The 15066-nt window shown below is 65.5% G+C and overlaps 1 protein-coding gene across 1 annotated transcript; it reads right to left on the reverse strand.

Annotated features, from left to right (window-relative positions):
* Positions 1-3929: 3929 nt before the first annotated feature.
* On the reverse strand, positions 3930-11702 carry ISL2 (ISL LIM homeobox 2). The gene is made up of 6 exons (XM_075007010.1): positions 11645-11702; positions 10729-10918; positions 10128-10390; positions 7776-8062; positions 6562-6729; positions 3930-4192 (listed from the first exon to the last, which is right to left on the reverse strand). The coding sequence occupies exons 1-6, from the start codon at positions 11700-11702 to the stop codon at positions 4076-4078; spliced, it is 1083 nt and encodes a 360-aa protein (XP_074863111.1). The 3' UTR covers positions 3930-4075.
* Positions 11703-15066: the final 3364 nt, after the last annotated feature.

Here is a 15066-nt window from a genome sequence, read left to right on the forward strand (position 1 = left end):
GGCCCCGCCGCCCGCGCAGCCCCAGGGCGGCGCACAAGGCCGAGCCCAGCGTCCTCTCAGTCCCGCCCCCAGGCACGCGCTGCGCCAGCCGGGCTGGGCTGGGCGGGGCAGGTCCCTCCTCCCTCCCGCCCCGGCCGCCGTTCGCGCCAAGCTCGGCCCGTCGGAGACACCCCCCCCCGCACTCCCTTAGTCCGGTGCTGCGGCCCCCGCCTCCCCCAGGGCTCGGACCGTATCCTCTCGCGGACGGGTTGGGGCCACGGTGAAGCTCCCGCCCCGCCCGGTTAACCGGCCGCCAGACCCATCCCGGGGGCTGCCCCGGACCCCGAGCGCGGCGCAGGGGGCACTCGCCAGTTACAAGGCTCGGGAGGGCCGGGGCGGAGCGAGCCCAAATCGGGGCCTGCGGCGGGCGGTTCAGTGAGGTCCCTGCTGGAAACCGGGGCGGGGGGGTGCTGAGCCCAGCTCGGCCCGCAACCGCCCCCGGCCCAAGGCGGGGAGATAAACGCGACTCTCCCCCCGGGCTCTAAGGAGCGTCCCTCGCTCGCCGAGCCGAGCCCCTGAGCGCCCCCGGGAGCGGCCCGCCCGCCGGCAGCCACCACCTTGGGGCGCTCCGGGGGATGAAAGCTGCACCCGGTCCTGATCCCCGGGCCCAGCAGGGCGATGCTGGATCCCGGGGAGCGGCCGGGGGTGTACGGGGTGAGGACCCGCCTGTCCGGCCTCTAATCCCGTGTGCGGCCCAGTCCCCGTTCACTGGCCTCGTCCCCAGTGCTGGGCCCGAGCGGCTCCTGCGCCAGCCAGGCCCCCAGCAGAGCGAACCTCGGCCCCGGGGGGAAGGGGAGTCAGAATCCGCCACCGGTTCCTGCGGACAGCCCGGCTCGGGAACGCCCCGGCCAGGAGGTGGCCCCCGGCTCTGCAGCGCGCGAGGCCCCGCCTGGGCGCGCCGGGTGTATCGCTTGCAGGTGATGCCAGTGCCAGATAAGGGGCCGCCCGGCCTCGGCCTCTGTCTAGACCGGAGTTAATGAGCAGAGCGCCGCGCCGCGCGTCACAGCCCTCTCCGGGGCCAGCCCCGCGGGAGCGCTTCGCTGCGCGCCACTGCAGGGGCCGAGCCGGTGGGTGTCCGACTGGGGGTCGGTGAGGGGGCTGGGGCCCGCTGGGGGCCTTAAACGCTCCGGGGGATGAGGGCTGTGAGGAGTCAGTGGGGAGTGAGCGGGGCTGGGACCGGCTGGGAGGGGGTCAATGAGCGGGGTTGGGGGGGTTAGTAGGGGGCTGGGGCCGGCTGGGGGGGGGGTCAATGAGTGGGATTGGGGGTTGTCTGTGGGCCAGCTGGGGGGGTCAATAAGTGGGATTGGGGGGCGTCTGTGGGGGTCAATGAGCGGGGTTGGGGGGTCAGTAGGGGGCTGGGGCCGGCTGGGGGGGTCAATGAGCGGGGTTGGGGGGGTCGCTGGGGCTGGCTGGGGGGGTCAATGAGTGGGATTGGGGGTTGTCTGTGGGGCGGCTGGGGGGGGTCAATGAGCGGGGTTGGTGTCTGGGGGGCGGCTGGGGGGTCAATGAGCGGGGTTGGGGGGGTCACTGGGGGGCTGGGGGGTCAATGAGCAGGGTTGGGGGGGATCACTGGGGGCTGGGGCCGGCTGGGGGGGGTCAGTGAGGGAGTGGAGTGGTCAGTGAGGGGGCTGGGGGGGTCACTGGGGGGCTGGGGCCGGCTAGGGGGGTCAGTGAGAGGGCTGGGGGGTCACTGGGGGTTTGGGGGCTGCAAGCACTTTTAAGCGGCAGTGCCCCCCCCCGTTCACAGCAGCGGCGCTGAGGGGCTCTGAACCCCGAGTCCATGTCCCAGCCGCGCCCCCTTCGCCCCCCAGTATAACTGACACCCTCCTCCCTGTTGCGGGCTGCCTGGCGCGGGGCAGCGATACGGGTCCCGTTCCCGGGGCGATGCCAGGAGCTGCGGTCATCAGCCGCCCCCCAGCCGGGCTCTACTCCTCCTGCCCCGGGCGAATCCGGCCCGGCTCGGGATTTAGGCGCCGTTACCCGCTGTCCGGCCGGCGCAGGCGCCACAGAGTTCGGCCAGTCTTCGGCGCAGCCTGGCTCCCAGCATTCACCAGGGCGAGCCCCTGCCAGGATGGGGGAGGGGAGCCCCTGTTGTGCATCCCGCAGCCTTGCGGACGGGTCTCTGCCCCATGCAGCAGCACCCAGGCTCCCGCCAGCCTCGGCGCGCTCTGGAGCCGCACCTCCCTCGGAGCTCAGGCCAAGGCTTCCAGTCCCCGGGCGCACAGACGGGCCCATCAGCAGCCCTGACTCCGCATGGCCCCTCAAGGACTGAACTCGCACCCTGGCTTTAACAGGCCACTGAGCTGTCCCCGCCCCCCGCTCAGGCTGCAGAGGTGCCAAGTTCCAGTCCCCACGGGGCGGTTACAGCAGCACCTAGGGCCAGGCACTTATTAAGGGCCTCCCTCCCTGCCCAGGCCCGCCGGATCCCGCTCCCCGCGTCTCCACAGCCCAGCGCCGCCGAAGCCGGGCAGACCTAGACAAACGCCTGCCCTGGGGGGGGCATTGCAAAGCCTGGCTGCAAAGTCACAAGCGCGGGCAGGCCGGGTGCACACTCACCGCAGTCGGCGGGACGCTCCCATTGGCTGGCACTCACGACGGAGCTAGTTGCACGCTCACCTCAGCCGGCGGGATACTCCCATTGGCTGGCACACACATTGGAGCTGGGTGCACGCTCACCGCAGCCGGCGGGACGCTCCCATTGGCTGGCACTCGCGTGAGAGGCGGGTGCACGCTCACCGCAGCCGGCGGGATGCTCCCATTAGCTGGCACTCGCGTGGGAGCTAGTTGCACGCTCACCGCAGCCGGGGGGACGCTCCCATTGGCTGGTTGGAATTCCAGCCAGCCCCGCCCGGCCATTCAATACTACTGCTCAGGAGACCAAATCCCAGGGGAGTGCTGCGGGACAGTCGGACCCAACCATTGTCCGGGGGGGGCGGGAATGTGGAAAAATGGTTCACCTTGAAACTGGGATTAATTTATGTTCTAATTACAAACTCACCTGTGTGGCCAGCCAGGGTGCTGCGACTGGCGTGCACGATCCCGTTAGCGGGCGGCGCGGGGGGAGGATCGGGGTTTGCCTTGTCACAGCAATCCGTCTCCCCCAAGGTATGGTACAGGGACAGGCCGGTACGCAACCAGGGATCAACAACGCGGCTGCTTTAGAGAGCTCCGGCTCCCTGGGGCGCTTAGCAGCAGCAGGGCGCTGTAGCCCTTTAAGACCTCCGGCCCCGGGACAGAAGAACGCATTTCCCCAGCTTGGCAGGAGCGCTTCGCTTCCGGCTAGAAACTGCGAGGTCGTGGCCCCGGGTTTCCTTCCCCCACCCTTACCTTCCCCGGCCGGGGTGGCACCACACACGCACGGAGCGCGCTCCCAGAAGGGTATTTTTATTAAAATCAAAATATTAACCCCACTGTTAATTGCTACTCTGACAATAAATAACAATAAGTTACTTTTGTTCTTTAAAGGCTCAAATAATCTGTCCTCCGCCGGGAAGATAACTTAACATTTTAAAAAAGTCTTCGTTCCATATATGTTTTTTTTCCAGCAATCATGCGGCTGGGGGGGTCCGCTCCCCCCCGCAAAAAAAGGACCAGGGTCTCAGGTCAGGGACGTGGAAGGGGCTCGCTCGGGGGGGGGCGGCGGCAGAGACCCTGGGATGCCGAGGACAACAGCGAGCTGAGATGATGGAACTGGCTTCCAACCAGTCTTAGGAAGACACAAAAAATCCTTCCCCCCCACCCCCCAATGAAACGGACCAACTACCATTACACAATACCGCTTTGGGGGTCTCCAGTCCAGCTTTGCTGGGGGTGGGGGAATCCACAGAACACGAAAAGGGCGGAGTCCTCCAGTCTGGTGAAGGCAGCGATAATCCTGGTGCTTGTTGGCAGTCAAGACAGCTTGTGGTTCGTTTTGAAATAATATTTGTAAAAGTTCCGCGTGGAGCTCTGGGCCAGCCTGGGGCCGGACTCCGGCCTTGTCTCATGCAGGGAGCAGGAGCATGCGCACGTCCAGATCCGCTGGGGGCTGCGCGGCTCACGTCTCCACGGGGCTGGGCACCATGCTGTTGGGGGTGTCCGGGAGCTGGGAGGATAACGAGGTCACGTCGCTGCCGGAAGAATTACCTAGGGAGCCAGATTCGGAGAAGGAGACCTGGGAAGGGGAGCAAAGGGAGGGACGATGGCTGTAAGGTGTGGGCAGACTGCAGCCAGTCCCCGCCCTGGCCAGACTGGGGGAAGCTTTTCATCACGTTAACTAACCCGGGTTAATTAGGCGCCGCTACATCTAATATATATTCGGGTACCGAGTGAACAATTGGGGCGCGCGGGTTAAAAACTAGATTGGACTCCCCGGCCCAGCTAACCAAGTCCCACACACGCCCTTCCTCCGCCAGGGCTCGCACCTCTGCCTTCCAGCGCAGCCGGAACACACCCGTCATTAGCCTAGTCCCGCCCCACGCACGCAGGGCTGCGCCCGGCTAATGACCCCCGCCCTGCCTCCTTAGAGGCTATTTCCGTGAGCACCCACAGTCCGGAGCTCGCACCTCCTCTTCCCCGTTTCAAACCCTCTCCCGCCCCCTGCGCCAGGGTTCACACCAGGGCACTTATTACAACACAGGAATATGTAACGAGCTGGGCAACCCAGGCTAAATATTTACCACGCGGATATTTACATAAACAGAAGGGACGGGGGTTCGTCTGGAGCTGCAAAAACAACGAGCAGGCCTGGGGCACCTTAGAGACTAACAGAGTTTGGAGCATGACCTCTCGTGGGCAAAGACCCTCCAAGGACTTTCCCAAAGACCTCCAGGGGCCCCAGGACTTCTGGTTGTGCATAAACGGACAAACCCACGCGCCGAGAGGGGCCACTGAGAGATCTCATTGGGCCCGCGGGCAAAAAGACGCCGCCGATTGCACACTCGAGTGCCGCCTTTCTTCGCTCGGGCAGAGCGCGGGGGTTCCGGGAACAATGCGAAGGTGCGCCAGGAGCGCGTGACCCTTTGTTCAGCTCGGACCCCGCCGGGCTCTGCTTTCTGTTATTAAAACCAAGCACCAACGGGACGCCCCGGAGCGGGTGACGTCGCTTGGGTGTGGCCGGTTTGGTTTGTTTGGTCGGACCACGCTTTCTGAAGGAAATGGCTCCAAGCTGGTGCGAAGGAGCCTGACCTAGGGCATTCCCCGGGCGCTCTAGTCCTGGGAGAAGGTTCCCCCGCCCAGCGGAAAACCGGCTGGACCTTCCTAGTCATTTCCAGCCTCGGCTGCGCTCCAGGGGCGGCTGGGCAGCGCCGGGCTCCCTGGCTCAGAGGGTGATAGATGGGCCGCATATTTCATCGATGCGCTCTTCCAAGGCGAGCAAATGGTGGTTTAATTATTCACGCGGCTCTCCTGTCTCACTTGGCCGTTAGATTAACGGGAACATAACGCAGGATTAATTTTTGATTATCTTCTAAACCTCCCAGCCAAATCGGAGGAGTCCATTAGCAGGGGCTGGAGCCCCGGCTCCCTCTCGGCCGGATCCCGCCCGGCACACCCCCAGCGCGGAGAACAGCTCGCACCGCCGGGGGAGGGTTAAAACCCGCAGTGCCCGGTTCCCATTGAGCGCGGCTAGAGAGAATTTCCGCGTCCAGGGCGAAGGAGAAAATCCCGAGTCAAAGCCACTAGCAGGATCTGGCCCCGGGTAGCGATTTATCGGTAGTTGTAAGACACGTGCTCCGTACCGCGGGATTCCTCCGGTTCCCGAGCGCGCTGGATCGGGCCGGTTTATTTTGCAGTGAATAAGGAGTCAGGCCCCTCCTCAACCTCCCGCCCGAGACCGCAGGGAAGGGCTGAAACTGACATGCGCCTGTGTCTGATCCCGTTGCGCTCGGGGCTGGTTTACACTTACACCTTCCGCTGGGCTGCCGGGGGGCTCCCAGCCTGAGCGAGGGGTACCAGAGAGGTACCTTGTGGATACAGCCAGCACCAGGCGCTGCACGGCGTCCCCGGAAACAACCCCTTACTCTAAACCAGCGGAACACAACCTGTTCACTCGTGCGGGCCCCCAGCCGCCCCCACCTTCTGCAGACCCCAAGGTTAACTCTAGCCCTCCAGTAAAGGAAAAGGGGAACCGGGAGCGTAGCTGGCGGGACAGCAATTAACACCGTTCTAGGAGGGGAGTTAATTCAAAAATAACAGTTGATTGGAACTTTTTAAAGCTTATTTTCTCGGGTCAGTTTCATTTCTCTTATGCTTCCCACGGGCCCCCTGCCGCACCCTCGCCGCCAGGCTGGGGACCACCGCTCTAACCCCAAGGGAAACGAACGCAGGGTTCCTAGCGCGCCCGACCCCTGCCACCCCCCGGCACAGCGTGACTGTCAATCCCCCCAACCCCCAACGAAATCTAGCCCCAGGAGGCGGGGGGCTCCCAACTTCGAGTGATGTTCGTGGGCGCTGGTCGCCTTCAGGAGGGTGACGCTCCTCAGATGACTGTATCCCAGGGCGGGAGCGCGGGGACATGCAGCGCCGAGCCCCGGGGCCTCTTACCAGCTGCTGGAAGGCGGGTTGGTCCAGGTCGCTCTGCAAGGCGAATTCGCTGAGCGCTTTCCAAGGGGGCTGGTAGGTCTGGACCTCCACGGCGCTGCCCTGCACGGCGCTCTCATGGCGGATGGGGCTCCCGGCCACCAGCGGGGTCCCGGTCAGGCCCTGCAGGCTCTAGGTGGGACAGAAGCAGCAAAGCCTCAGGCCGGGCGGGCTCTGGAGCACCGGGCGCGGCCGGAGCCGCGGGAGTCACACGCAGAAGCATCCCGGGTGCTCTGAAACCCCAGCGGGCCTGCCCCGGGAGCCCGCCCCAGCTCCGCCTTCCCCGGGCCCGGGGAGCCCGCCCCAGCCCTTGTTTGGACTGATCTTCCCGAACCGGTGCGGTCCCGCGTAGAGCCCCGCAACACCCCCCGGTGCCACCAGGCGCAGGGGGCCGGACAGGGCGCCGGCCTTTGGCTCTAGCGGAGCCAGACCGGACGTGGGCACCAGAGCCACTTCCCGGCGGGATTTCGTTCTCGGTGCCTTCCCCGGGCTCCCCGTCCGTCTCAGCCAGGGGTGTCCCTGCCACGCACCGGCTGCTCTGCCCTGGCCCCCGGGGAGGAAAGGGTCAAACCAGAATTTCGGGGTTAAAACCAGCCCGGGGCTCGGCCTCCGGCCCAGCACCTCAGGGCGCCTGGCTTGGTGCTCTGCCTGGGTTATCGCCCTTCGCAACAACATCCCCAGCGCCCAGCGGTCACTGCAACCCGCACTAGGCGGGCGGGACCCGGGCGGGCTGCTCAGAACGACCCCTGCGTCTCCCAAACGAAATCGCGGGAGATCAAGTAACTGCAGCTCGGCCCGGTCCCGGGTCCCGGCGCCGCTCAGCCAGCGGGCGGGTCAGTTTCGCACTGGGGCGCGGGACAGCTCGTGGTCAGTTTCACGGCGCGCGGGGGCCGCAGACGCTGCGGGGGAGATCTGTTTATTGCACAGAAAAGGTTTTCTCTCGACCCCCCCTAATTCTGCCCAGACGCGGCCTCCGGGAAGCGCCGGCAACGGGCTGTAGTCGAACCCGGAGGCGGACTGGCGCCTGCCAGCGGCTGTAGCCCCAGCGAGAGCGCGGAGCCCGGCAGGCTCGTAGAAATACCGCACCCCCAGCGAGACCTTATCCCCCAGCTGTTGCCGGGGTGCGGCGGGGGGCCAATGGCCAAGGCCCGCAGTGAGCGGACGGGCCCCGCGCTCACCGGCTTGTCGCTGTGCTGCTGCTGCTGCTGCAGCTGCTTCATGAGGAGGGATTTCTTCTTGTCTTTGCAGCGCTTGTTCTGGAACCAGACTCGGATCACGCGGGGGCTCAGGCCGGTCATCTCCACCAGCTGCTCCTTCATCAGCGCGTCCGGCCGCGGGTTGGCCGCGTAGCAGGTCCGCAGCGTGTGCAGCTGCTTCTCGTTCAGCACCGTCCGGACGCGGGTGGTCTTCTCCGCCTGCTTGTGCACGTGGGGCCGCAGCGAGGGCTGGCGGCCGGGCCCGGACTCTGCAGCGAGGGGGAGACCGGCCAGTCCCAGTGAGGGCCGGGGCCTGGTCCGCGTCCCGGGGCGCCCTCGCCCTCCCGGGACGGTCACCGCGAGCGCTGGCCCGGGCCGACCTGCGGGCGCAGATTCCCCTACGGCGGTGACTAGCCCTGCGGAGGGGGTCGCAGCTGCGCCCTTCCACTGAACGCGCGCTGGCCGCCCGGGGGCTCCGCCTGGAGTGCCAGGCCCAGCGCCCCTGCCTCGCTAAAAGGCCACCAGCACCTCGCCCGCACCCGTAGCCCCGAGCCGAGCCGGGGCCCCGCTTCCAGCTCCGCAGTCTGCGGCGCGGGGAGCCCCAGCAAGGAACCACTCTCACTGCCAGGCGGGCGCTGCGGTGGGGCGCCGGGGCTCAGCCCAACCCCCGGGGAAGGGGGTTCGGGGCCTTACACCCCCGGGCTATGAGGGAAGCTGCAGCCAGGCTCTGCGAACAAGCCAGGCAGAAGGAAAATCACCGGGAGAGCCGCGGCAGCGGGGCGGCCCGGGCCGAGCCGAGCCGAGCTGCAGCACATGGCCCAGGCCGGGCGCGGCGGCTCCCGACTCGGGGAGACCGGAGCAGATGCTGGCTGCTCAGAACAGGTCCTGGAAGCGGGGAAAAGCCTCGCTAAATAACGCCCCCGTACTGACCACCCCAGGCCCGGGCTGCTCCCGGCCGAGCCGGACATCCCCAGCAAGGGCAGCGCCGAGCCCCGAGAAATCAGCTGCAAAGGCGGAGCGGGACTCGGGGCCGGGACGCGCTGGTGGGGGCCCCGTCCCCTGATCACCGCCCCCCGGGGTGCAGGGCCGCACGGGCGGCTCGGAGCTGGACAACGCCCCGGCCGGCTCGCCGCGCACAGCCCGTGCAAACGGCAGGAGCGCGGCGCTGATCAGCCCCGAGCCCCCCCACGGGCCGCTCCGCCGGCCGCGCTCTCCTTCAGCGCTAATCACCGACCGATCGCGGGCCCGGCCGCCGGCACAGGCGCCGACAAGAACCCCTGGAGCCCGGCCCGGCGGCGAGTGGGGCGGAGGCTCGGGGCCGGGTGGGCTCCGCCGCTCGCGGCTTTTAACCCCCTGGGATGCCTGGGGCGAGTGAAACCGTCTAGGCCCAGCGCCGAGGGACCCCGCCGCCCGATCTCCCTTCTGCGCGCTGTGGAAAGCGGCCCCGGCCTGCAGCGACCTGGGGGCCGGCCCGGGCCCAGCTCTCACCTGCCGAACTAGGCCTGTGCGCCCTGAACGCGCCGGAGATCTCCCCAGCCCCCTCGGCGCAGCCCTGGCTTGGACCGGGCTTCCCGCACCGCTGTGCTCCCAGGCCTGGCGCTGGCGCTGGCGCTGGGCCGAGCCCTGCAGGGCTAATCTCCTGGGCCGGGGCCCCGCACCGCAGGATCAATGGCTACTGGGGAGGCCGAGGGCCGGCTGGGGGAGCCGCTTGGGGCCTCACCCCCCGGGAACCGCTCCCGGCGCCGCCTCCTTCCAGCGTCCTTCGGCCCTGCCAGCCCCGGCCTGGAGCCAGTCGGTTTGCGGCTCTGGGGCGCCTAGATCGGGGCTGGGAGCCGCTCCCGGCTCTGCCCCTTGGCGCTTTCCCCACCGAGCCTCCGGGGCGCGGGCCTGGCTTCGGGCTGGTGCTGGCGGCAGCTCCGCCGAGCGGCGCTCAGCCCCGAGCTGGGTAATGGCCCCGCCAGCTACCTCCGCTGCCGGCCCGGCCTGCCCCTGCCTCGCCCTCTCGCCTCCCGAGCGCCCAGGGCCGCGCCAGGCCCTGCCGCAGAAGGCAGAGCCCGAGGGGGGAGTCCCCGCAGAGCCAGTTCGCTGGGAAACGATCCACCCGCCCCGCAGCCAGCCCGAGACCCCCGGTCACCCGGGCCGAGCCAGGGCCGGGCCGCGCCTTCCCCGCGGGGAGCCCCATTACCGCCGCGCCCCGAGGGCTAGTGACGTGCCCGGGTGGCTGAGGCCTGCGCCGAGCAGCGGCTCTAAGCGCCCGCTCCTGCTCCTGCCCCGCCCGGAGGCGCCGGCGGGCGGCCCCGCAATCAGTGCCCGGGAGAAGCGGTGGCTCCTTACCTGAGAGATGGAGGCCCCTGGCGCTCTGCAAGTGGCCGGGGCTGCCGGGGCTGGCGGCCGAGCCCCGATCCAGCAGCAGGCTGTGGTCGGCCCGGCAGAGCAGCTCGTGGTTCCGCAGGGAGAACTCGTCCCCGGGCAGGAGCTGGCGGCTGCAGACGGAGCAGCGGAAACACTCGATGTGATACACGTTCTCCCGGGCTCTCATCACCAGGTCGCTGCTGGTGAAAGCCGCCCGGCACTTGGAGCACTTGATGCCGAACAACCTGCCGGGAGAGAGGCCGGGCCGTGAAGCAACGAGCTGCCCGCCCGGAGCCCGGCTCGCCCTCCCCCGCCCCGGCAAGGCCTTCCCCCGGGGGAGCACCCAGCGGGCCCGACTGCCCCCCCCCCCGCGCCCCCCGCCTCTTGCTCTGCCAGGCATCAGACAGCGCCCGCCCGATCCGCTCGCCCTGCCACGCCGGGTAACAACTTCGGAGCAAAGAGGAGCAGCAGCGGCCCTGGTCGCACGCACCAGCCTCCCGCAAGCCGGAGGGGCTGGGCGTCCAGCTCGGCAACGGGGCGCGGGGAAATGGTTCTGGAGCGGGTAAAGAGCCATTTGAATCACCTGATGTAATCCCGCTTACAGTATGTCTTGCCATCTCTCACAAAACACGTGCAGGTTTCATCCAAGTACTGGCTGCATTCAGCACATTTGAGACATGCTGCGTGCCACTCCAGGTCCGGGGAGACCTTCAGGATGTACTGGTCATGGATCTGACTCCCACAGCCCACACACATGGCAATCCCAGGCTTCTCTGCCAGGGGAAAGGAGCAGAGGAAATTTAGAGCGCAGACCACATCTAATGAGACCTGTGCCCCAGGTCTGCGATCACAGAGGATTTCGGAGAGGTCGAGGAGACATTCCCTAGGAAGGGTCAGGCAATGGAAAGGGAAAAAAGAAGGTAAAACCGGGAGCCGGCAGCCGCTATCCTCCAGCCAGTGCTACTTTTGCAGGCACTTGGCCGGCCAGATCGCACAGAAGCAGAGGTGGGTGCAACTCCGAGGTGGGGAAATACAGATCGGGAGATATTTAAACACAGGAACTTTCTTTGTCCGTTATTTCAGCGGCATTTATTTGTTAATTATTATTATTATTATTATTATTACCACCACCAACTAGCTGCTTTTTTCACCTTTGCATTTTTCTGGTTGTGTGACTGGCTAATTGATGCCGAATGCCCGAGCTGCTAGAATACAAGACCCCCAAAAGCAAAGCCCGGCAAAACGAGTATTTATCCCTTGAAAAAAAACGAGCCAACGAATCCTGCCGCCCGCGAGCGTGACACAGCAAGAGCGAAGAGCCTTGAATTAAAACAAAAAGCGACCGGCTGCTCGAGCGCCAAACCCCGCTCATCCTCGCCTGCAAACGGCGCGAGGTCAGCCCGCTCTCCACCAGCCCCCTGCAAATAAACCACTTGTAGCACCGGCCACGCTGCAAGGAAAATAGTGACAGGCACCGGTCAGAGAGAAGATCAACTTACTCTTGGAATGATCCCCCATAGCACCCAGAAAAGGATAGTGCAAGATAATGTCCACCATGCAGAAGGAGGGGGTGCCCGGGCGGAGGATGCCTGAGGAGCAGGCTGCCTGCCCGGCGCCCGCGGCTTGCGAGCTAACTAACTCCTCCAGCCTGCAGGAGTTACCAAGGGGAGCCAGCCCTGTCCCGTACGCAACATGACGTCAGCGCGCAGCCGCCCAGCCCCGGGGAGAGAGGGGTGGAGCCGTGACTTCACCCGGCCGCCAGAGCAGCCCCCAGAGGCGATTGGGCGCGAGGGGGAGAGAGCGCAGTGATTGGTCAGGAGTGAACAATGGAACGCGGAATGCGACCCGCAGAGATTCTTTCTCGCTCAGGTCACCCCCGCCGCCCCCCTCAGTGTTTACCTGCGCGGAGGTTCCCTCCTCGCCGCGCCTCCCTTCTGCCCCCGAGCGCGCCGCGCCCGAGGGGAGGGGGCGGGGCGGTGGCATTGGTGTGGGGCTGAAATGCCGAGCTTCCCCAGCCCCCCTCGGAAGGACGCGTTTAATGGCTGCAAATGAGACTGTCGCGTACCTGAGCGAGCTCAACTGCCCTGCGTCGCAGCGCTCTGCTCCTGACTCGGACCTGCGGGCAGTTCGAGGGGGCTGATCTGAACATCTTAGGAGCTACTCGCGGGGCGTTTCAGGAGCGCCTCCCTGCTTGTTGGCAGGCGTAATTCACTGTTACAACTTACTTCGTGTGGACGTGCACCTGCCGGGCAATGCCCCAAACTGCCCCGGCCATGTACCCGGGACCCTTATTCCCCTAGGCGCTGGAGGGAAAAGAAAGGCGTGACACGAGCTGGGCTCGTCTAGAAACTGACAGGCGCTGAGGAGGGATTTCAAAGAGAACGATCCATTGCATCCCTGATTTCCGCCCATCCTGCGCCACACGCTCGTTTAATGTAGCTCATTTCTCTAATCAATGGGCGGCGTAAGAAGCCAGCGAACATTGCAGCTGGTGTTAAACTTACGAACCCCCCGGCCCGTTACTCTTTCCCTTTTTCTAACGCCAATTTGTAATTAAAATACGTTTCTGATCGAAAGACCCTCTTAATGTTTCATTCTATTTTATTAGTTGTAGAAATAACGAGGGAGGCGGTGAAACGAGCCACCTCTTGTTTTGGGCAGACTGTTTCATTTAGAAGCCTACGGAACTATTTCTTTTTCCTTGCGAAAATGTTTATGGTGCATTTTACAGCTTTCATGTCTCTTGAGCAATTGCTGACGGCAAACTATCACCCGAATTCATCAGCCCTTTCTGTGACTAGCTGCAAACGCCTGGCTCGTTTGATCTGTTTCAGTGCTCGCCCCAGAGGAAAGGCGGGTGGCGGCGGGGTTCTGCCCTCTCCAGTGCGCTGAAAAGCTGCTTTAATAATCACAGGGGTGAACAGCCACAATTCACAACCCCCTTGGTTTTGCAGCGAGCCTACCTTTTCACCCCGCAGCTTGGAACAAAATATTTTCATAAACAGGGAAACAAATCCCAGAGTATAATATTAGCGTGTATTACGTTATCTATCATTATGATACAACCCTTATTTTTGTTCTGATGAATTGCCACAACCTTCCCCTACAGCAGGATGCCCGGTTTGCCAGTCAGTGTTTATTCCGGAGGGAGACGAGCCCGTCCCACAGAAAGTTCCCGCGACCTTGGAGTGGATGTCACTGATCGGTCAGGTGACGTTTCGATGCCTTTCCCTTCTCTTTCGACGTAGAAATCCCCTTCACCTGGTCCCTGCAGTCTGCTTCCCACCGCCGGGCTCTGCATTTCACTCGGATGGAAGGACCTCTACTGGGAGAACAGATAATCGGTTAAAACTTGTCGCCAGGCTTAATAAACCTCTAATCTTCCAGAAGGCGCGTTGATGTAACATGAAAGGCTGTTCATAATTCAGGGCCGGCGCTCCCGGGGCGCGGGGGTATTGCTTTAAGTGATCCGCTAGCAGGGACATCCCAGAGCCAATGTCCTGTTTAACCCGTTCCTGCCCCGACGCCTTCACCCCCAGGCCTGGGCCACCCCGAAGGAAGGCCTGGCTTGCGTGTCAGTTTCAGCCCCTTAGAGAACCGCCGCCCAGAGCTGCGCAGGGGAAGGGGCGACGCAGGAGGAGGCGATGGGGAAGGCACTGGGCGCGCCTTGGGCGCACACCTGAGCGGGGGGAGGAGTCGGGGCCCGCACCTCCAAGTCTCGAGAGCCGGGCCAGGGAGGAGCAGGAGCGCCGGGGGAGGCAGCCGAAGGAGGCCGAGCCCACGGCGGAGCAGGTTGCCCGCAAGCCGGTGCCCACGGAGGAAGGGGGGCAGAGCGCGCAGGGAGAAGCTGCGCACCGCGGACCAGCCGCTCCAGTCCCCGCCGGCCTTGCAGGGGGAGCCCCCGGGGGCCCAGGAGGCGAGCGAGCAGCTACCAGGGAGGCCGAGGCCCGAGCGGTCCGTGGCCGCGCTGGAGAAACGCGCCGGTGGCCTCAGACGAACGCGGCCCGAGCCAAGGAGGCGGCGGTCGGGCCTTTCCCGGGCTCGGGACCAGCCGCGTGACGAGCCCTGCTCCAGCCACCTGGCCTGCGCCGGAGCCCCACGGGCGGGTCCCAGCTCACAGCCACAGCGGGGGGCCTGGGGGTCTCGCCCGTGCACAGATCGGCCCGGTCCGCTCTCCGGGTCCAAACATTGCAGCAAGTTCCGCCAGAAAAGCCCCGCCGGGGGGCTGCAGCGGCGTCGGGGCAGGGAACCTGGTTTCCCCGCGAGGGTGACAGGAACCGGCGCCAGGCTTGGGCTCGGCCCGCAGAGCCACGCGTGTGACCCCCCGGCCTGTGTCTCGGCGCGCGTGAGCCCGAGCGGGGCAGAGGCGAGGCCAGCAGGGAAACCGCCCGTCCTGCCTGCGGAGGGGCTGCATTTAGCCGCGCCCTGGAAACACACGAGCCCCTCATCCCCGAGCCGGTACCGATCCTGCGCCTGCCGGGCCAGCCAGCCCCGCCCGCCCCAGGGGCGCTTCGAGCGAGCGCCTGGCGATCGAGCGATCCCTACTGCCAAGGGGCAAGTCCCCGTCCGGAGCCAGGCCCCAGGCAGGCGGGGCGCATGGAGAGGGGCCACGTCCCCTTTCACACGTTCCAGAGGCAGGTTTCCAGGGGCCCAGCAGGACTGCGACAGCCCTGCCGAACGGGGGCTGCGGGGTCGGACCACCCACTGGAACCCTTCGACTGGCTGGGCTGCAGATCTTTCTCTGCGCCGTTCCCTGAAAGCCAGGGTGGAAGACCTGAGGATTAGAATTGAAAGTCAACAGAGCAACACTCTGGGCTTGTTTAGACTGGGGCTTTTGTGTGGAAACTTCCTTTTTTCGGTTTAAAAAAAACAACCTCTTGTCCACACTGCAGAGCTTGTTATTCCGGAGTAACAGGGCATT

The sequence above is a fragment of the Carettochelys insculpta genome, chromosome 12, assembly GCF_033958435.1.
Source record: "Carettochelys insculpta isolate YL-2023 chromosome 12, ASM3395843v1, whole genome shotgun sequence".
Lineage (NCBI taxonomy): Eukaryota > Metazoa > Chordata > Testudines > Carettochelyidae > Carettochelys > Carettochelys insculpta.